The following is a 20,633-nucleotide window of genomic DNA, read 5'->3' on the forward strand; positions in this document are numbered from 1 at the left end:
GAGCATTACACTTAGAACATTTTAATCCTATGCATGCATGCATGTGTACTGTCTGGGCTTGCACATGTCAATGCGAATCTCCCACAGTAGCTCACATTCATGCAGCCCGTCTGTCTGAGCAAAGCATTTCAGTCTCCAGCTCTCAGTCTCTCTCTCCTCTCGCAGTCTGTTGCTCCCTCCGCCCCTTGCTTCTCAGTGTGAGCGTAGTCTGGGCGCCGAGCCAAGTGGAGTGTGTTTTTTTGAATGAATACCTGATGCGGCTGATGAGGCTGGCTGGGGGAGGAGCTGTGTCAGTAGAGTACTGAGAGAGAAAGAAACAGGAGGAGGGAGGGATGGAGGGAGGGAAATGGGGAGGGAAAGGAAGGCAGGCAGAAACACTCACTCACACAGAGAGCAGGAGACAGAAAAGCAACTAGGCAGAGAGAGGGAGAGAGGGAGCTGGCGGACTGGTGGCCTTGCATAACACTCAGTGGAGCAGCCTTTCACGCAGGTCTTGGTGGGGTCTGCAGCACTGGGGAACTTCCTTTTACCACTGGCCCTCGTTGCAAAGGGCAGGTAAGCCTGCGAACCGGGATCCACGGAGACAGCTGCACAAAGGACAGAATCAGGAAGAAGAATCCTGGGATACTTAGACACAAACTGACAGGAAGAATCATTGGACATGATCTGCAGGCAGTGGCTGTGGACAGACTGGTGAGCTATTCTTAGTACTATTACTCAGGGAGGGGGAGGTGGAGACTGGGGGGGAGGGGGTGTTTTTTCTTCCTGATTTGTGGCATAGTAGTAATTCTGTCCTGCTACTCCACTCATGCGCTCTCACTGTTAAGCCCCCAGAGACCGGAGTCCCAGCATCTGTCCTCTGATCTGTCCAAAGTCCCCAGTGGTGGATTTGACCCTGTTTACGTTTGCTTGCCTGCATGCATGCGTGTGTGTGCGCACGTCCTTTGCTTGTTGCACGGTGCGATTGGAGTGTGCCAAGCAGTGATGCAGAACTCTGGAGTCATTGTGAAGACAAAACAGCCTGAACCCCACTGCCTGTTCTTACTGTCGCTGCCACACGGACGGTCCGCCTCTTAAAGGCGCAGGCGGCACTGTTGCACAGCCAGACAGGAAAATGTCTGTTTGAAATATCAGAAAAAAAAGCGTTACACTTTACAGATATGCTTTGTGGCACTGAAAGCTGATTTGTTTGTACTCCAGAGAAGGTGACGTCTTGTCTATATGCAGCAATTGACTGTTAAAACACTTGTACATATTGTCCTGCACAGTACCTCCCCTCTCTGTTTCATGCAAGAGCTCAGATTGATAATGATGTTTTTGTTTTCTATATATAGCCTTTCGCTGGACAGGGTAATCACTGTGTTTCTATGACTGGTGGCAAATATTGTATAGTTGGCATGTCCCTCCCAGGGACCTTTGGTCTGCTCTCACTTTCCCAACATTTCAGTACAACCGCCAAGAAAGATGTGGTTTTCTTTCTCGATGCACCACTGCATAATCCCTCCTGCAGAGAAATGTTATTGCTATGAAGCAACGGATCAATGCAAGGAGTAAACACTCAGTGGGAGCATGAGAGAAAGACTCATGGCTGTGGCAGAGAAGAAAGAGGTGGGGGTGGGTGGGTGGTATTGGAGGAACTGGCAACTGCAGCAGAAGTGAAAAGATACAACCCTGCTAGGGAGACTCTCACCTGGAGACAACACAGAGAAAGGGGCTCAGCCACACAAACCCATCTCGGAGGTTTATGCGCCATTCTGGAGTGGAGAAAAGGGACCACACATTGGGGATGATGGTCCATTTATCTCTGATTGATGAGCTGAACAGAGCACGTCCTGTCCCCTCCACTCCACTGTGTTGTCATCCCTCTGTACACTCATCTCAGAGGTGTCAGTCCTGAGTCAAGGTTCCCATGCTGCGTGGCTCACAGTCTTGAAGGCTCGCCTTTGTTCTCCATAGTAACATCTAAGCCTTATGTGTGTTGGTGTCACCGCTCTAATTATAGGCTGACACAGGAAAATCTGGAGAGGCTTTTTGGCTGCTGAGCTTTGTGTGTGCCGTTCGGTCCGTTCAAACTGTTGGTGTGTCAGCTGGCTTTGTCTGCCAGCACTGCTTTGAAGCACAGGAGATGCCTGCGCTTCAGATGTGATGTCATTACAGTGTTGACACGGTGTTGCTGAGGTGGGGTTGTTGCCAAAGTGCAGAGCGGCGCTGCACAGTGTAGCTCAGACAGACTGTAGTGGCGGCTGCGTTGCTGATCGGGGATCTCTCATCAAGGAGGAGGAGGTGTGGGGGGCAATGGCGCTCTTGATGCTGCAGGCGCTGCTCAATGTGGGTCAGGGAAAAGCAGAACTCACATCTTCTCCTCTATGTCCTCCCCCGTTTCTTATCACCTTCCTCTCGTTCTTCACCCCCCTTCCCCAGACCCTTCCTGCATCTTTTGCCTCTTTCCCCCTCTCTTCTTTCTATTTGCTCTCCTCTTTTTGTCGCTGTTTCGCTCCATCTCTGCTTCTCCCCTCCTTTGTTACATCTGCCGAATCTTCTCCGCTGTAGACGGTGCGGAGGTTCTCGTCGCTGCTTGTGGATGCAGTGACCTTGTCGAAACTGACACTAGAGGTAGATGCTTCCAAATAAAACATGTCCAAAGTCGCCTTCCGTTTTCGTTTTTTTTTTTTTTTTTCCTCCCCACCCTCCGTCTTTATGTAACATGTCTGTGGTTGCCTTTTGTAGTGAACCACTGACATAAAAACACTCTAGTGTGGTTGAATGGTAAAGTGAAAGTCCTCTAAATTCAATGCACAGGAAGAAAAATGAATGTGTATTTGTGTGCTTTATAAGGAGAGTTAATTTCAGTGGAGCTCCTGGCTAATGAACAACTTTGAGTCCAGTGGATTTACCCACAGATAAGCCTGCCGGAAGGAACTGAAACTCTGACAAAGAAACGGTGAAAGAAAGAAAGCTCATGAAAAATTTAAAATAAATGTTTGAATTTAATTTAAAAAAGGAAGACAGGTGTGCATGAGAATAACTACTTTGTAAAGGGACAGTTCAGGATTGTTTAAGTGCGGATCTGTTGAAAGGTTATAAGCTGTTAATAAATCACCTCCTAGCTCTTTGGTATATATATATTTTTTTTTAAATAAATCCAAGTTACTTGGTCTCTTTCTAATGGCTAGTCCAAGGCGCCAAGACCAAAGCAAGTTGTCTTAGCTGTAATCTGAAAAACATCACAGCGGTTTATGCAGACGGCTGTGTTTTAAACATTTCAGCTGCTATATTTGCATTCAGGCGTTTTGCAGGGAGGTTGATGATTATTTACAGGGGAAATAGAGGTAGGAGACAATGCGCCACCAATGATCTTCCTCTCTGAAACTTGTGCATGAGAACATGAAAACAGAACATGTAAGGTTTTTCCAGTCAGATCAGCTGCCTATTAGTGGAATAAAGCAGGGTAAAACTTAAAACAGCACAAACTCGACATTTTTACTGCTTACTGTATGCCCTAGCCTGAAACACTTAGGCATACACGTTTCATGCTGGAGGATAATTGGTGATCAAAAACCTGCTATCTTCATTCCTTTTCTAAATATTTTTCAACTTTGTTGGAAATAACCACCTAATGCAAACATAATTGTTAGTTCATAAAATACTGTTGGCTTAACTACAATGATGTTTTCCAAGATCAGAGTTGTTTAAGATGGTAGGCCACATTGATCTTGGTTCCTTCTGAACCAGCTGTTAGTTTCAGCCTCTTGGACCAACTACTCTGACTCTACACTAAACAAAACACCTATAGAGTTACCTTCTACAGATATTAGATGCTCACAATTTTTTTAACAGAATATCATTTTGTAACAATTGTAAACCAGTACTTTAATATGTCCTCTGTGTGTCAGTGAACGTAATTCCCCAGATGTGCCAAGAACTTGTTTCGCTTTTCATTTAGTCTTCTTGTTGTTAAGCTAAACTATAAAATGCTCTTGTTCATTGTTTGCTGTAAATTCGGTGTTCCTCTATACTTCGAAAGGCTGCTCAGAGAATATACAGCAGAATAGAATATATCTGCAGAAAAAAATACCCATTTATAGATCTGGCTGGATTCTTTAAAATCAAATTTCATACAACTGTAAGTTGTTTTTCCAGTACTTACTGATCCAGAGTACCTTTATGGGGATGGGCGTGATGCGTATACATATTTCAAGCAAGACTCAACACAAGTTTTGAGACTGCAAAAGACAGATATTACAAGAAGGGGATTCTACAAATATAAAAAAAAAAACTGTGGCATTTTAGAAAATAAGACCCTGGAAAATGTCCATGGCTATGTACTATCAAGGACAGTGGATGCAAAAATCACAGTCATGAACTGCTTAAGGAAGCCACTGAATGTAACTTTTTCAGCAGCTAAATATGCACAAACCTGTTCTTCACTGTTTGTTCCTTATACATTAACACCTTAAGGAAAAGATTTTGTTGTAGTACAAGTTCTTGGAGATCCTGGAGGTGGAATCTCTAAAGGGTACTCTCGGACAACCACAGCTTTATTCTGGTGCATGAAAAAAATAGTCAAATGTCTTTATGCTTGGTGCCACCAAGTGGCAGAGCAAAGAATTAACTGGGTAAAGAACTAACTGGGAAACTAATTTTCACACTTGTAATATTTTGAGGTACCACGCATATGAACACATATATAAATGTGAAAATATTTTCAATATTTTCACACACACACACACACACACACACATATATATATATATATATATATGGTGAAAAGGGTCTACTGTTTTTGACTGGTATATTTTCAGACTTGTGAGAACATTTTTTTAGTAATAAAATAGTATTATTATGTAAATAATGTATATATTGATGCATGTACGTATTAATTTAAGTCTTCTTTGCTTTCAGATTTTTGTCAACATTGTGGAAGAGACGGATTGGTCAAACATGATTCCTCATGAAGTTTGTAGGGCTCATTTTTTGAGCTGGAACGACTCCATCTTCTCTGGTGCGGCGGCTGGAGTTCTCAATCAGTGAACACAACGAGTCAAAGCCGAAGAGAGCACACCACAGAGAAAATATTCTCAAAGGTACAGAGAAGTAGTGCAAAGGAGCTTTAAGACATCTTGGGCACAATGAAAGCCAATCAAGAGCGGAGCAACGGATGCCTGCCTCCTAAGAAGCGTGAGATCCTGGCTCTGGAGCAGAGGCCAGTTGTAGTAGCGGCAACTACACCTCCTGTTGCAGCACCCACTGACAGTCCCCACACAGAAAACCTGGCCTGGCTTGCAAGTGTGGCCAGTGAACGTTGCAAGTCCAGAGAGACAGAAAGTCCAAGATGTCCTGTTCCCTCAACATCTTCTTCTTCTCCTACCATGTCTATCCCTTCCCCAGCAACTACCCTTTCTGCGGTGCCCTTGGCCTCTCTGCCTGCAGTTTATCCAGCAGCCCTTCCCCAACAGGCTGGAACAATCCAGTTTACCCAGCTGGGACCCAATGTGCAATTCATCAGCTCTGGGCCCTATGCTGGGTACATCTCCTCCCATATCATTCCAACTAATGCTACTTCTGCACCTAATAGCTCTGCATTAGTAGGACAGCGCACCCAGATAGATGGTTACACCACTGCCCTTATATCACCCAGCACCAAAGGGGAGCAGCAGTTTCAAATTGGACTCTCCCCTTCAGAGTTGGCTCCTGTCACACTTCCAAGTTCTCCCCAAGTAACCAATCAGTACATCCATCTGGACAATAGAACACCTTTGACTGTGAGTGGAAACGCTGTCGCATCACCTGCGGCTCACCTTCAGCTCCACCCTCATGCAGCTGTTCTCCCACAAACGCTTACACTTGCCCCATCACAGCTTGTGGTTCAGTATGCAGATGGTTCAGCTGGAAAGAAACCTGAAGGCCATGCTAAGAGTGTGCTGAATGGGGAAGTGGAAGTGGTCAAACAAGCCAAAGTCTCTGGGGCCAACCATCAGCCTGTCCAGAGCTATGAGGCCAGGCATATCCTCCTACCTGCTGACTATGGCCAAAACCCTGCAGGACTGCAGACCTCTTTGGTGCTTGTCGCCCAGCCAAACCATGGAGTGGAACATGATGCTGGCTCAAATAAAATTTCCCTGGTCCAGACTGAGAAAGGAAGCATTTGTTTAGGGAAGCCTGTATCCAGAGCCTCTTCGTTCACTTCGCTTTCTTCCTCAGAAGTCGTCAAGTCTGTTCCTCATACTGTCATCCAAACCAGTCTGCCTCCTGAAGAACTGCCAGCCAGTCTCTACTCCTCCACACAAACTCCCATCATTGGCTACATCACCAGTGCAAACCAGCATACTGTCAGCTACCATGCAGCACTGCCACAGCACCTGGTCATCCCAAGTGGCCAGTCCCTTCTCATACCAGTCAGCAGTGCCAACAATGGCACAGAAATAGAGGTCAGTCGCACTGTCAGTGCCATTACTGCCACTACCCCTCAAATCTCCACCGCCATGCCACATGCCTACCTGGCCACAGCTCTATCTAAATGTGAAGCTCTTGGCCCAGATGGAAATCAACCGCCCTCTGCCCCACCACAGGCTACAGCCTTGCCTGCATTGCCCTCAAACCCAGTTCCCGCAGTGGTGGCTGCTCCATCCCAAGCTCCCACTCCTGCTCCCACTCCTTCTCCCTCCTCTGTCCAAGCCTCTCCCTCTGTCTCTTCCCCATCTTCTCCTGTAGCCCTCCCTCCTTTCTTTATGCGAGGCTCTATCATCCAGCTGGCTGATGGGGAGCTAAAGCGTGTTGAGGACCTCAAAACAGAAGACTTCATCCAGAGTGCTGAGATCAGCAGTGAGCTGAAGATTGACTCCAGCACTGTGGAACGCATAGACTGTGGGCAAAGTCCCAATGCAGTGCTCATTCAGTTTTCTGTGGGGGAGCTCAAAGCCCAGGTAAATTATTTCTGAGTAATATCTTTAGGGTATTCCATGTTGTTTCCAAAAACATTATTAAAACATTTGAAGAACTCAAGTCTTTGTGTACAACAGAAAGATTTCAGACTCAAAGAAAAGATTAAAAAGCCTTACTAATATGAGTCTCTTGTGTTTATACTCCTGTCTAGGTGTGCGTAGAGGTGCTGGTGGAGTATCCATTCTTTGTTTTCGGCCAGGGCTGGTCATCTTGCTGTCCTGACCTGACCACGCAACTGTTTGAGTTGTCATGTGCCAAGCTGTGTGTCGGTGACGTGTGTGTGTCACTGACCCTCCGCAGTTTGAGGAATGGTTCGCTGACAGACAGTCAAGCATTGGGGACCAAGCTGAAGATGGGTTCACTCTCTGACCTGTCCCACTGCGTGGATCCTACCGTGACGAACAGTATCAATCCCAACCCTCCTGGCAGTAACGGTAGTCTCCTCATGAAGGCTTCCACTGACAACAGGATGGAGAAACTTCATGTTTCTGGACTTGGAGCAGGACAAACCGGTGGGCTCGTGACATCACCGTCTCCAGAACAGGCAGAGGGGATGTTCAGAGGTGGACCAATGCTGGCAGGCTCTGCGGGGGCAGAAGTAAGACAGGAACCACTGAAAACAGACACATCTGCCCTCTGTTCTGATCCAGAGAGACCTTTTGTTCGCAAGAGACGCTGGTCAGCTCCAGAGCGAGACCAGACTGAGAAAGCTGAAGAAGAGCCACCTGTGACTCTGCCTAAGCCCTCCTTTCTACCACAGGAAGTCAAAATCAGCATAGAGGGCCACTCGAGTGCTGGGGGCGAAAGATTCTTCAAGAAAAGAGCTGACTGTTAAGAGAATTTTAAAATACCTATTGTCAGCTTTGTGTTTAGCTTCTCTCTTTTTTCACTCAATCATGACTACTGTAATATAGCCTGAGATTTTGCAGGATATACATGTTTTCTTTCACACAAGGAAGAAGTAACGTAGAGCACCTTGACAAGTGGTAACACACAAGATCAGTGCAATCAATGCTGAAAGCAACAATGAATGCAAAGTGAATGTTGATCATGAATGATGGACGTCTGTTATAAGAGGGATTTATGTGGGACTAGAATGATTTTTCTATTAACACAATGAAGCACAGACACTGTTGACATGTTTGAAGAAGTGTGTGAGTGGAAGGTTGAGTAAGAGAAATTTGGTGTTTTAAGGACGATGATTAATTGGGTTGACTGAGAGCTTTTCTGTCTCATTGGTCTGATTTGACTTTTGTACTATCATCTATAACTTTCACACCATCATGACTGCCTGAGCTTGTAGTGAGAGGCCTTGTTCCTCTGTGCGAATGTTTGTGTTTGGTTGTTGGTCTGTATGTTTTTTTTTTTTTTTGCTGTGGCTGTCAAATGGAGCAGAGGATATGAGGCGATACTGTTAGCTGCGAACTCGGTCCAAGTTGTGGAAATGATGACTAAGAAGGCTTGAATGTAATAATTCCCTTGATAATGACTCAACAAGTCATGCATGTGCTGTTTGTTACCAGCCTGATGTGTAAAATGAGAATGTGGCTAAGAGTCTGATGCAATGCTGTTGCAACAGGCTAGTCTCAACAGTTTTGTGTGGATGAACTCCCAGGGTGATATTTCTCGGTTCACTACCCCTGAAACTTTCCTTAAAGGAATGAATGTTTCAGGGTACATTATTCATGACTTCTGCTTATTGAGATGACGAAAAGTTAACATTTCAACAAAATGTTAATAAATGAGCTCCGTCATAGCTATAGAGAGAGCCCTTCTACGAAATTAAATACGGCTACTAGCTCTGCTTGTTTTTGTTGGACACACACAAACTGTCTCAGTGCATTTGTATTAGTGTATTAGTGTATTATAGAGAGCAAAAGCTAACAAATTGCAACTGTATAACAGGAGAATAAAACAGGACTGAAGTATACATGAGGACTGGTTGCTTCACCAATATTTCTGCCCTGATATTTATCATAAATGAAGTGTTGCTTTGATTCTTTCATTCATATTTGAGAACTCCTTAGTTCTCCCATAGTCCATAGGCGTTCCTCATACAATGCGCCGTCTCTTCTCACAAATCTCTTCCTCGGTGCTTCAGTCCACAGCTGAACTTCAGCCCCACAAAGCACTCCTGCTCTGCGCCTTCCTCCCTCAGCTCCACCAGAATGGCAGCAGCAGCATTTAGCAAACACCCGGTGGAAATGCGAATTTGCTGAGCTTATCATGCAAACTATTTTGCAGCTCAGTGCTCCTACAAATAGTTGTAAACAGCACAATGGAGGAGCAGTGTTGCGATGACGTGCTGAAAGGGGAGGGTTGGAAAGAGCAGGCACTTCTTAAAGAGACAGAGGCCTAATTTCAAGGCATCAAATTGCACAAGCAAATGAATTTCAAATTATGTTCTACATATGCAACATTTTTATAACAACTAAAGGTAACATAGTTACTTGGATGAGCTATAAAATGGCGCTATGTGCCTGCAAAATACACACTTTACCACCCCTTAAATAGATGATGTCCCATGAATCTTAACCGTTGTACACAGACTCATCTAGCACTAAAGAGTCTCAAGATTCAGATAACACAGCAGGCTTTTACTGTGACAAAGTCGCTTCTCTAAAACAACAAAAAAGACTGATGGGTAGGGTCTTTAATATAAATACGTAGGGTCTTCAATACGAAACATTTGCCCTTAGAATATGCAGTCATGCCTCCACTAAAGATAAAATCTCTTTTCAAAGAAAAACATAAAAACAACTTGAGCATTGAAACTGTGGACAGTAATCAATCTTGTCCTAGTGCTTACTCTTCTATTTACTCCCTGACCACTAAGCTTCCCATAGCTGCTCAGGGACAAAGGAATTTAAATCAACAGAAGATTTACTCCTAAAAAAATAAAGCAACTGCAAAAATATTGTATTATTTATAAATACCTATGCTCACAAATTGTTTGTATTAGTATACACGAGCTCAGAAAAACACACAACTTGCTTGACTGTTTACCTCCTGTTCACATGCTAGATAGCGTTAAGCTGCAAATTTGGATCTGAGGATATAGGTGCGCCAACATCACCGCATCCTACCTGCAAGCTTAAATATCTCTGTAATTTTTCCAACATGCAACTAGAAAAATCTGACTGAAGCGTCAAGCTGCTGTAGAAATTTAGAAAAGGCAGGTGTGAAACTTCCAGACGTTATTACATGAAAGATATGGTAAGCGGTGGGTCAGGACTCCAGCAAAAAAAAATAAAAAAAATAAAAATGAGGCTATTTTATTTTTGTATATGTGCTGGGATCTTGCTAGTTGGGTCTGCAAAAGTCACTCCTAACATTTTGTTGCAAGTCAGAAAACTTGTACAGATCGGTGAACAACCTGATTACCAAAAGGAGCACAACTCAGACAATGCATTGTCATCAACCTTTGTTTTATTTAGTCACTGTAGCTACCTGTTTAATAGCAGAGGTTGTAATGTAATGTAATGTAATGCCAGCTATACTGGAATTTTGGAGAGGTTTGGTGGTAAACTTCACCTTTCAAGTCATAATTTAGGCCCCTAGATGTTGCTCAAGCAATTTTTTTTTCTGGCTTTTGATTTTAAAAAAGTTGAAAAAAAACAACAAAAAAAAAAACATCATTGACATTAAGCCTAATTAGCTGCAACTGAAATTCAATTAAAAACTCCCAATGGGAATCAAGGTGAGTTCCTATTTCCTTATTTGCATGCCATGTGGAAACTACATAACCAGATGAATATTTTATTATGTGAGTTGAGGATACTGCTTTATTAGTAATGGTTAGTATCGCTCTTGAGCTGTGAAAAGTTAAAATGTGCATCTTTTGCTGATTTTAATTGCATACAAAATGCTACTGCCACAATTTGTTTCGATTTCCCACCAGAATTGACCTAAAGGCCCCCCGCCAAGAAAAGTTGTCTATCTATCTATAAATAATGGCAAAGGGTTCAGGTTTATGGGCGACTGGTCTCATTGTTGCTACTTTGCATATTTTACAAACACCAAGGCCTTGATATTTAGCACGTATCAAGTTTACAGCAGTACATCGGGTTTTACATTGAAACCTTAAGCATTGGTTTGTCTCTCTCAGGTCAGTTCCTGATATATTAGAGTGGTGGTGTTTAAAGATTAAACACCAAAATCTTTGTGTTTCTGTTCTAGAAAAAGGAGACCTTCTACAGTTCATACTCAGGAAGAAAGCGTAGGGAACAGATGGTATTTGTTGTGGCGTGCGTGTGTATGTGTGAAGACCTGAGATAGCATTCCCACGTCATTAGTCAAGTGTGTGTATGTGTGTGTGTTGAAAAGCAGCACTTTGATGGAGCATCCAGTTGGAGCTTGTTGGCAATGTTGAACCTCTCTTGCAGTTTTTAGATATAACAATAAAAGTGACTTTTTCTTAACACTTTACATGTTTTGCAGGTTTGTCAATGAGAGATACCAATGTAGAATGTAAAACGGACATGAAGCAAATTTTTATTTTTCTGAGGATTTATAAAGCTACTATTCAGAGAAAGAAAGAGATGCAGAGCTAACTAGCCACCTTGTGCTGATCATGTACAGTGAAATTGTATCTTAGAGAGTGTACAGAGTGTAATCTAACCTTTTAATGTACTGTATGTGCCACAAAGCCTCCTTCTTCAATCATTCCATTGACTCACCAATACCTACAAGTTCTGCTATTGTTTGTTTCGACTCTGGTATTGATCAAATGTTCATGAATGTGCTAGGTCTCTTTTGGGAACACCAGCGTTGCTGAGGCTCCTCGAAGTTTAGTTTGTGTGGAAAAATGGACTGCAGTTTATTCTAATAGCCATTAAACTCCTAAAAGGTGTTTATTGTATACCCAGAAATCAGACTGTTCTGTTTGTGTGCGACTGCTCAGGCTATTAAAAAAACAAAAAACAAAAACAAAACAAAACATAAAAAAAAAACTAAAAAAAAAACACTGCCCTCTGACTGTTCTCCTCCAATGATGTGGTCTTATATCCTTCACTGTTACAAAGTAGAACTGTTTGTCTTAACAGGTATTTTCTTTCTCCTCACTTGGCTCATGTTTGTAGTTTTCCAAAGTGAATTGTTTTTTGAATACAGTGCTGACATGTTATGAGACAGTCCAACTAGTGAAATGTGGAGTTTATTTCTGATTGAAATGTTACGGTCATAGACTGGTGTAAAAGAAGTGGATGTAGCATCATGGAAATTAATGTTCTATTGTTTTTTTTTTTCTGCATCTTTGAATTTGGGCACCAGGCCCATTTTTGAATATTTATTTTCTGGCCTGATGTGAAAACCAGAGTGGACCCCAAACTATGGACTGGTGCTGTGATTCTGGTAATTAGATGCTAATGGTGCCCGTTATTTCCTGGACACAAGAGCAAATAAAACTTAAAGTAATTCTGTTGCAATAGGTAACAAACCGTAAAAGACTTGGCTAGTTGACTAATTAAATCAGAACTAATTATATCAAAACTAATAATAAAAAAATAAACAATAACATGAACTATAAGTCTATTTATTATTCATTGAAAGCAATCACAAAATAATAATAAAAAAACATAATGTATTTACAGACAAGTTAAAACACACTGACGTCTGTCGAATATACATTTTAAACATCAGTTTTGTTCGGAGCAGAAACTCCGAGTTAGAAAACTGATTTATTTTTATCTGACAAGACAAAGATCAGTTTTAATTATTGGACGTCACATTCAAATTTCACACACACACACACACACACACACACACACACACACGCACACACACACACACACACACGCACACACACCCCCACACACACACACACATACACACACACAAAAAGCTATCCGGCCACTGCAGGAGTTCACCGGTTTGTTCACTTGCCATTTATATCACCAATACTTCAACGTCAAGGAAGTTGAGCATGTTGCTTGTTTAGCAAATCTGTACTGAAGGACGCTCATTAGCATCATTACACATTGAAGCAAATACTGACAAATATTTCACACTGAAAACAAAAAGCAGTTTTATTCTTTTTTTTATTCATTATGAAAAAGCAAAGATGTTTCTGCCTTATTTCTCCTTCAAGCAACTTTGTAGTATTATAAAATAATTGGACTAATAATAAGGGTTTGACATAGCCAGTGCACTCACAATGACTTATGTGAAAAATATTCTGTATTCTATATATAGAACATTCAGCTTTTTTATTTTATTATTGCAGGTTTACAGTAAAATGCCTCAGTTGTCAGAGCTTTTAATCCTATCTGTGTTTAATCTTTTGGTGGGTCAAGATGCTACGTTCACCTTTTTTACCTGGTCTGTGGCAACTGAAAGTTTTCTTATAGCCAACAAATCCATACTTTATGCTGTCGCCTGCATTAAACTGTAATACAAATCTTTATAAACTGCTTACAGATGTTTTTTTTTTTATTGTTTTGAAAAGAATTGCAAAAACTCTACACTAAACTCTATGCTTAAAATTGAAATATTTTGGTTTTCAGACACATTCCTGTTTTTTTATTATTGTGGTTTAATCTTCACTGTTACATGTTCTGAACAGACTGATCAATAAAATCTGGAGAGGACATACAGACATATATCTGTCAAGAATAAATCACATTGTCACAGCTGTTCTGAAAGAAAATGTAAAGAAAACATATTATTCTAACTACTTGGGCATCAGAGTGTGCACAATTAAGCCCGTAATAAATAATATCTCTGGCAGATTTAGATTTGAATAAAATTTTCTTTCCACCAAGAAGTTTTTTTTTTCTGATGGAAAATTAGAAAAGTGTCTCTCAAAACATTATAAAACCCTAACAATTATGCAAAAAAACACTCGAATTAAAGTATGTCATGTTAAAAAAATGCTATCCTGTTCTACATAAGCAATGTAAAAAATATCTTTACAGCAATCAAAGTCTTTTAATAATTACTAACTGATATATATATATTTTTTTTGTATTTCGAGATTTGATCTTTGCGGTGTTAAAGGTTTGAAAGCCTCTTTGCCATCACCCTAATCTTTAGCTACCTCCACAGAGTCTTCATGAGGTGAAAGACAAAACCCCTGTCATGTCGGTTAAATTAAAAGATTACCTTAAGGTTAAATCTGCCAGAGGTATGATTAATTTTGGCCTCAACTGTACACTGTATTTAAAATTACTTAATCATTAGAGACCTACAACACCCCCCACAATTATTGGCTCCCCTGATAAAGATGTGCGGAAAAGCCTGGAAATTAATGGTTCTTTTAGAGACTTGGTAAAGTCTCTAAAAGACTTTACTAAAGTCTTTTAGAGACTTTAGTAAAGTCTCTAAAAGTGGCAATTATTAATATATTTTTCTCATCTTTGCTATTTTGAAGATTGATTAGAAGATATGTGCGTCTCTATCATGACGTGCAATCGATGAAAACTTAATTATATGTCATAGTTTCAGGATGCACTCATCAAATTAAAAATAGATGAATACTAATTCTGCTTATGTAGTTAGTGGTTCTAATAAATGTGTCATTGGTAAGTTTGTTCAAACATTTTTTGGATGTTTTTTCCCCCCCACCGAATAAAATAGACTCAAATTAGAAGTTGGACTTATTCATGTTTCGGTGTCTGGAATTAAAATATACATTTATTTCGGGCTTTTTTTACTCATCTGTACCAGGGGTGGGAAGGTGCGAACAGGAACAGATACTCCCATATAGAGAAATGCTTGCTGTCTTCTGGGATGTGCCGTCAGTAACAGAACTTTATCTCCACGCTGATTCGTAAGAACCTTGCTGATGCAGACAATTTCACATATGCTGAGCTGTGGGTTAAACAGCGCAGTGAAAATGAGCAGGTGTAGAGTCTGTAGAGTAGAACAAGACGGAACAAAATCATTTCAGAAGTTGGGAGTACAGGTGCCACGCATGTGAAGAGGCTTTAAAACTGACACCAGCATTAATCTGAGGGTTTAATATGAATAAGAAACCATTTTGGTTAAAGATGGCTCCTGTAAATGAGTAATTTCACAGTTTTGTCTGTGCAATGTTAAGAACGGCATAAAAGTGCCACATTGTGGTGATCTTTGAAACTGCACTTTGACATATCGGTGTGTTAAGAGTGAGGATGTCGGTGTGACAAATGCATAGAAGCAACAAACAATCTCTCTTAGAGAAATACCAGTTTATCTGTTAGACATCTTAACAATTTGTAAATAGCCAAAGTCTTCCATTATAACGTCGGTCTGTCCTTATTCCCACTGAAGAGAAGTAACTCTCATCGCCTTGTACAGACCTGTGAAACAATTTAAATTGCCACTGTTCAGTTGAATAACACACAAGATGTTGCTTCACCTAAGACGTTTTCTTTTGCACCAGCTTAAACAACCCAGGAAACAGTGGGAGTCAAAGACTTAAAAAAAAAAAAAAAAATTTGTATTCGGAGTCTGTTTGGATGAATTTCTGTATAAGATGCAGTGTGTCCTATCAATACAGTATGTAGTAAGTACCAATAATGTTTCTTTACTTTGATGGTGTTGAGATTTGTTGTTACAATTCTTACTTCAAATGTTTGATTTTAATTTTTATCACATATATTCAAGGAAATAAAGAGTCTGAAGAAAAACGCAGCGTGTGGTGGTTCCTCGATGATAACTCGTACTGAGGTTCAAACGACGTCATGCAAAGTATTCACACCACTTAAACATTTACACAATTTGTCCAATTACACCGACTACTACTACTAATGCTTCTCAATTGCAGGACTTGAACGTTACACTTCATAAAGTTCAATAGGTATAAAAACTTTTGCAAGGAGCTAAATTTACACCAACATTACAGTCTGGCATAGAGAGTTCATGGTTTTGACACAATGTGCTTTGGCAATATTTTGAATGTGCTATGTGGTTTGCCAGCAGTGAGATTGACAAATGTTTTAATTCAGTTGGACCTGAAAATATCTTCACTTTTTCTCTCTTGCGTTGATATTTCCAAGAGAAAGCTTTCCCATTCCAGAGCACAGACAGTAACACACACCAGAAGTCCCTTTGCAGAACCAGTGCCATGTTGCTAAGTTGTTCTGACAAACATTTTATATAAATTTAGGGTTTCAGATCATGCAAATTTTATTTCAAAGGTTTCGTTTTAGCAAATAAAACAAATTATGCTAATTTGAAAGAGCTAAAACTAAACTAGAATACAAAAAGAAACTATTGCTCCAAGGATTAATTCAAAAGTCATTTGATTCCTAATGCAATGGTTTCATAAAATTCATTAGTTTCCAGTAAAATAAAACAAACACATTTAATAGATGCGTTCTCTTTCAAAGAATAACCGGCTCGTATTGTTTCAAGCTGCTGCTGTACGGAAAATGTTCTGAATAATAAAGCAAATGAGCAGCTACCTCTATTCATCCAGTCCTGCCATGAATGATAAATCAAGATAAAACTGTTTTTTTATGCACAGAGAAAACTTTAATCCATTAATGTTTCTTTAGGACAACAGCTTCATGGCAATTAACAGTTCAACTAATCAAACAGAGTCCAATTTTAAACAGAAAACGTTCACAGGTATATTAAAAGTGTTTAAATGCCTCTGAAGCTGGAGAGACAGCTCCTAGCTTAACTGTTTTTGTTAGCAGAAACTACCATAAAAGGTTATTCAGCTGAAAGCCACACGGTGGCGCCGTCCTGCTTCTGTTGTCTCATTTGTTTTCTGCGGGGCCAGAAAGAAAGTTAGCATTTTTCAGTGCACCGTTTGGGGGAGCAAGAGTCCTTCCTCTGAGGCACAGAAACCCAGCAGTAACACTGTGAAACTTACCTGCGTATTTAAAGCAAACCACCAAAATACTTTAATAACCAAACTTTTATTCTGATAAACATTTGATGTAAAAAACCAAAACTTGCTCAAACCTTAAATTTACATTTCCTTTTTTAAATTACAGCATTGCTGACAACCAGATACTTTCTGACTGTCGTTTATTCACATTAAAAACACGTGAATAATCTGATGCGTGAATGTTTTTTTTTTTTTACTGCTATGTGTTGTTCATAAAGTATCATCTTCTCCAGAGGGGAAAAAAAACTCAAAGGTTTGCAAACTTAAGCAAGCAGTGTGAAGCCTGAGCTGTGGAGATGTGCTCTTTTTCTTCAAACATAAAACCCCAGAGCTGCAACAAGACAATAAGTTATTTATTTTGTAACAGTTTCATCATGTTGGTCCTTGTCTAAAAAAATGTGTTGCTTTTAGAAATAATACTTATCTAACACAACGACCAACCAATCTTACAGTATATACACATACAATGAAGACATGAAGCTCTAAAAAAAAGTAGTGCCAGTGTAACAACAAGCTTCAGAATCACACAACGCCCAAATATTGCACGTATATTTATAAATATACACCTTGACATTTTGTGCCCCTTTTCTAAACCCTATGCATGTGATAGCGTGTTTAGTTAACGTAAATGTAAACTGCAAGGTATTCGGCTTGGTTTGAAGGAAACGGGGAGAAATTGAGTTCATAAGCTGCACTTCTTACACACAGATTTGCAGGAATCCATACACACTCACTGAAACTCATTAAATGCACTTGTGCACAGAGCTCAGTTGTCTTCGTGCTGCACAAAAACAAGACATTTTGTCCTCTCAACATAATCCACTCGGCCTTCAGTTGTGGTGCTTCATTGCAACGTATAAACAATTGACATGTGTGGGTAATTTAGCCTGACTTGTGTGTTGTTTTGCCCCCACTTTGTGTGCTGTGACCTCACTTGTTCTGGTCATAGAGTTTGTGGCACTGCAGGTTTTTTTTTTTTGTTTTTTTTTTTGCTTTTAGTCAGTTTCTTTAAAACAAATGAAGGTAGAAGACTTCCAAAACAGGGACTGGAGCTTCCAGATACTACAGATCTCAGATCTGAATTAGGTCATTCAGAAGGTGCAGCTTCCTCCTAAACCACAAGCTTTTAATCAAGTGCTGTCGTTCGTCTTCTTCAGGCATCCCCAGTTTGATCAGACGTTAGCTTCTCCTGGTCGGAGACATCGTCATCTGCCGGCAGCCGGGCTCGATCGAAGAAACCACACTGAGGGAATCGCATTCACAAGTCAATATGCAACAGAAGAAAAAATGCTGTCAAAAACATATTAGAGAAACCGAATTAGAAAACCGTGCCAAAGTTTGAAGTTCTGAGTCAATAGGTCTTGATTGATGGTTGCACTTTAAGATCTTTCAAAGTTTTTCTTTGGACTTTGACACGGTTTTATGCCAATTCCCACCCTGGGACTGTGAGACTCAAGAAAATCAAATAAATTTTGAAATCACATTTCAGAATTGTTCTGTCCAATTGTGATCGATCTATGTTTTCCCTCGCTCTTGTTTTCTGTCCTCACAGTTTCTCCAACACTTTCTGTAAGCTTTAGCAGCTGAAATTTATACCTCCTTTATATTAAGTGGAGTGAAAGTCTATTCAACGGGGCAAAGAAATGAGTTGGCTGCAGAGCTTATGAAATATTGCATGTGAGCTGGCCGTAGCCTTTCCAATTTAAAATATTGTGAATCCCTATTACAGTTTGTTGTGGTAATATCTGATAATAGCTGCTTTATTGTTCCTTCACATTTGGAACAATCAAAGCTGGTTCAGGAGATTAAGAACATATTTTGTTGTTGTTTGGACCACCTATGAACCGGTAGTGGACATCTAACCACAAGCAACTTTACTTTGACCATTTAATTGTTTAGGCATAAAAAGCTTCCGAGAAACAACTTTGGGCTTTGAACAAGTAATGTATAACTTTGAAAAATAGATCTTGAAGATTTTTCTCTGACAAAATATCCGTTTCCAACTGCAAAGAGGAACCACATGACAATAGAGGCTGCTTCTCGGTGAGCTATAGCCTTCATCTACCAGCATGACCTTCTCATGTCTCCTCAGGCCTCATGCCACAGCTACAACAACTTCCAGCCCACAGTGGACTGGCAGCGCTTCTTGTAATTTATCACACTGTTCTTAGTGGTGCAGCACTGTGTGCAGGACGCCCTGCCGCTGCTCTGGCAGCATCCTGAAGGATCTCAGCAAGCAGCTAAAATGATCAATCCTGGAACATCATGACAATACATACAGTGCTGTGATCGGTCGCCTTGAATTCAAAGATCAGTTTGCACTGGTGTCTGATTCTAAGGAGAAGTGCGCACACCTCCAAACTGTGCATGTAGGCTGAACAAAAGGAGTTGCGTCCTCTGGCCAGATATTGAAAATGCTGAATATTTTGATCAAACAGTCAATAAGACATCCTGCCATTGTATTTAGAGGACAGGGTGACAGGGTGAGCAGCAGGCTATAGCAACTCTCAGTGAGATCATCTAAGAGTGATAAAAAAAAAGAAGAAAGAAACCCGTTTTTACCTGGATCTTTGGTCATGTCCTTACAAACTGAACAAAATGATCCCTGAATTATTCTAGTTGTTTTTTAGAACTATAAAAAAAAAAATACAGAAAATTTCTGCATGTTATGCTGACATAGTACGGTAAAAGGACTGAATAGAAAATGTCAGAAAAGATGACAAGTCCAATGAAAAACTTTCACAAGCTTATGGTAGCCTGAGGAACTACTGATGAGGGCCACAGACTAGAAGAATGTTCTTCCTTTTTAGAACCAAATTCTTTAAAAAAAATCAGAATTAGAATAAGAGTGTTGCACAATACCGTGAAAACTACTTCTGCTTATTTACCTTCCACATCGCCAATGTCAGCATGGCCAGCACCAGCAGGCCCAGCAGTATGGCCAGAATGATGACCCAGAGCGGAACAGCAAACGACACATCAGGAGTCCCCCACAGCACGAGGGTTCCCATCTGGAGAAAAAGAGATGCAAATGGTGCCAAATTTCTTTTTCCAGGCTGAGAATGCGCATGCACAGTGATTTGTTTATTGCTTCTTTCTTACTGATATTCTGTGTTGAGGCAGAGCAGGGGGCTGGACGCGATAAGGCACAGATACGACCACGAAGGATACCGTTGAGTTGAGAACGTATGGGTCGTTACGCCGCTTTAAGACAAAATACGCAACTTAATAATGGGTGTGAAAATATTTAAAGCGCAACATTTGAATGAATTATGAAACGCGGGAATTACTACCTGTAGAAACGTATGTGCCCACAGTCTGGATCGGATCTTAAGCACAGCACTCTGGCCTCGATCCAACCGACCAACCACACACGTGATCCGTAGGCAGGAGATGTTGGTGCAGTTCTGAATGTGGGAAGCGGGAAGACAGACATGAAGCACCTGTGGATCACTAATGAATGTTTTTTTTTTCTGGCTTGTTTTCTTGAGAGAAGACGGAGGCACTCACCAAGGTCTTGCTGCTATAACTTTCAGCTGTGCCGACAGATCGTTTGTGGCGGTGAGGAGGATCAGTGGTGTTCCTCAGGAAACCCAGCAGCTCTGGGGTGTCCTGCAGAGAGGAGATCTGAAACAAGGAGACAGCGACAGAACATTAGAAATGCGGTGGAACGGGTTTCAATTTTGCAGAACAGACATACCTCTGCCTTGATTAACCATCGCAAATAAGCAGAGGAGGAAGCAATAAAAAACAATTTTCAAATAATAGTATTTGGGCTTTCTGAAGACGATTCCACAGTGAAACTCGACGACCGCCACATACTGCTTATTTTATCAGCGTCTGGGAGGCACATGATGTGGCCTTATCAACC

The 20,633-nt window shown here is 40.9% G+C and overlaps 2 protein-coding genes across 3 annotated transcripts in view; one reads left to right on the top strand and one right to left on the bottom strand.

The window, feature by feature from the left end:
- The first annotated feature begins 354 nt into the window (after positions 1-354).
- atxn1b (ataxin 1b) lies at positions 355-12,135 on the top strand. Of its 2 annotated transcripts, none has more exons than XM_007572686.2 (3): positions 355-693; positions 4,903-6,923; positions 7,094-12,135. In XM_007572686.2, the coding sequence occupies exons 2-3, from the start codon at positions 5,130-5,132 to the stop codon at positions 7,775-7,777; spliced, it is 2,478 nt and encodes an 825-aa protein (XP_007572748.1). In that variant the 5' UTR covers positions 355-693; positions 4,903-5,129; the 3' UTR covers positions 7,778-12,135. The 2 variants fall into 2 exon arrangements, with proteins under 2 accessions (XP_007572748.1, XP_007572749.1); XM_007572687.2 differs by having other exon boundaries at positions 355-555.
- Positions 12,136-17,003: 4,868 nt separating this feature from the next.
- itga8 (integrin, alpha 8) overlaps positions 17,004-20,633 on the bottom strand; it is a 51,318-nt gene continuing 47,688 nt past the window's right edge. The window contains exons 26-30 of the mRNA XM_007572688.2: positions 20,273-20,389; positions 20,056-20,169; positions 19,865-19,966; positions 19,651-19,773; positions 17,004-18,005 (exon numbers count right to left, since the gene is read on the bottom strand). Coding sequence (XP_007572750.1) covers positions 17,916-18,005; positions 19,651-19,773; positions 19,865-19,966; positions 20,056-20,169; positions 20,273-20,389 — 546 coding nt within the window. The 3' untranslated portion in view covers positions 17,004-17,915. The remainder of the gene's footprint in view (positions 18,006-19,650; positions 19,774-19,864; positions 19,967-20,055; positions 20,170-20,272; positions 20,390-20,633) is intronic.

The sequence above is a fragment of the Poecilia formosa genome, unplaced genomic scaffold (genome assembly GCF_000485575.1).
Source record: "Poecilia formosa unplaced genomic scaffold, Poecilia_formosa-5.1.2 Scaffold306, whole genome shotgun sequence".
Taxonomy (NCBI): domain Eukaryota; kingdom Metazoa; phylum Chordata; class Actinopteri; order Cyprinodontiformes; family Poeciliidae; genus Poecilia; species Poecilia formosa.

Coding starts and splice junctions, on each gene's coding strand:
- atxn1b (XM_007572686.2), top strand. CDS start 5,130: ATGAAAGCCAATCAAGAGCGGAGCAACGGATGCCTGCCTCCTAAGAAG. Junction 6,924..7,093: donor TGGGGGAGCTCAAAGCCCAG/GTAAATTATTTC, acceptor ACTCCTGTCTAG/GTGTGCGTAGAGGTGCTGGT.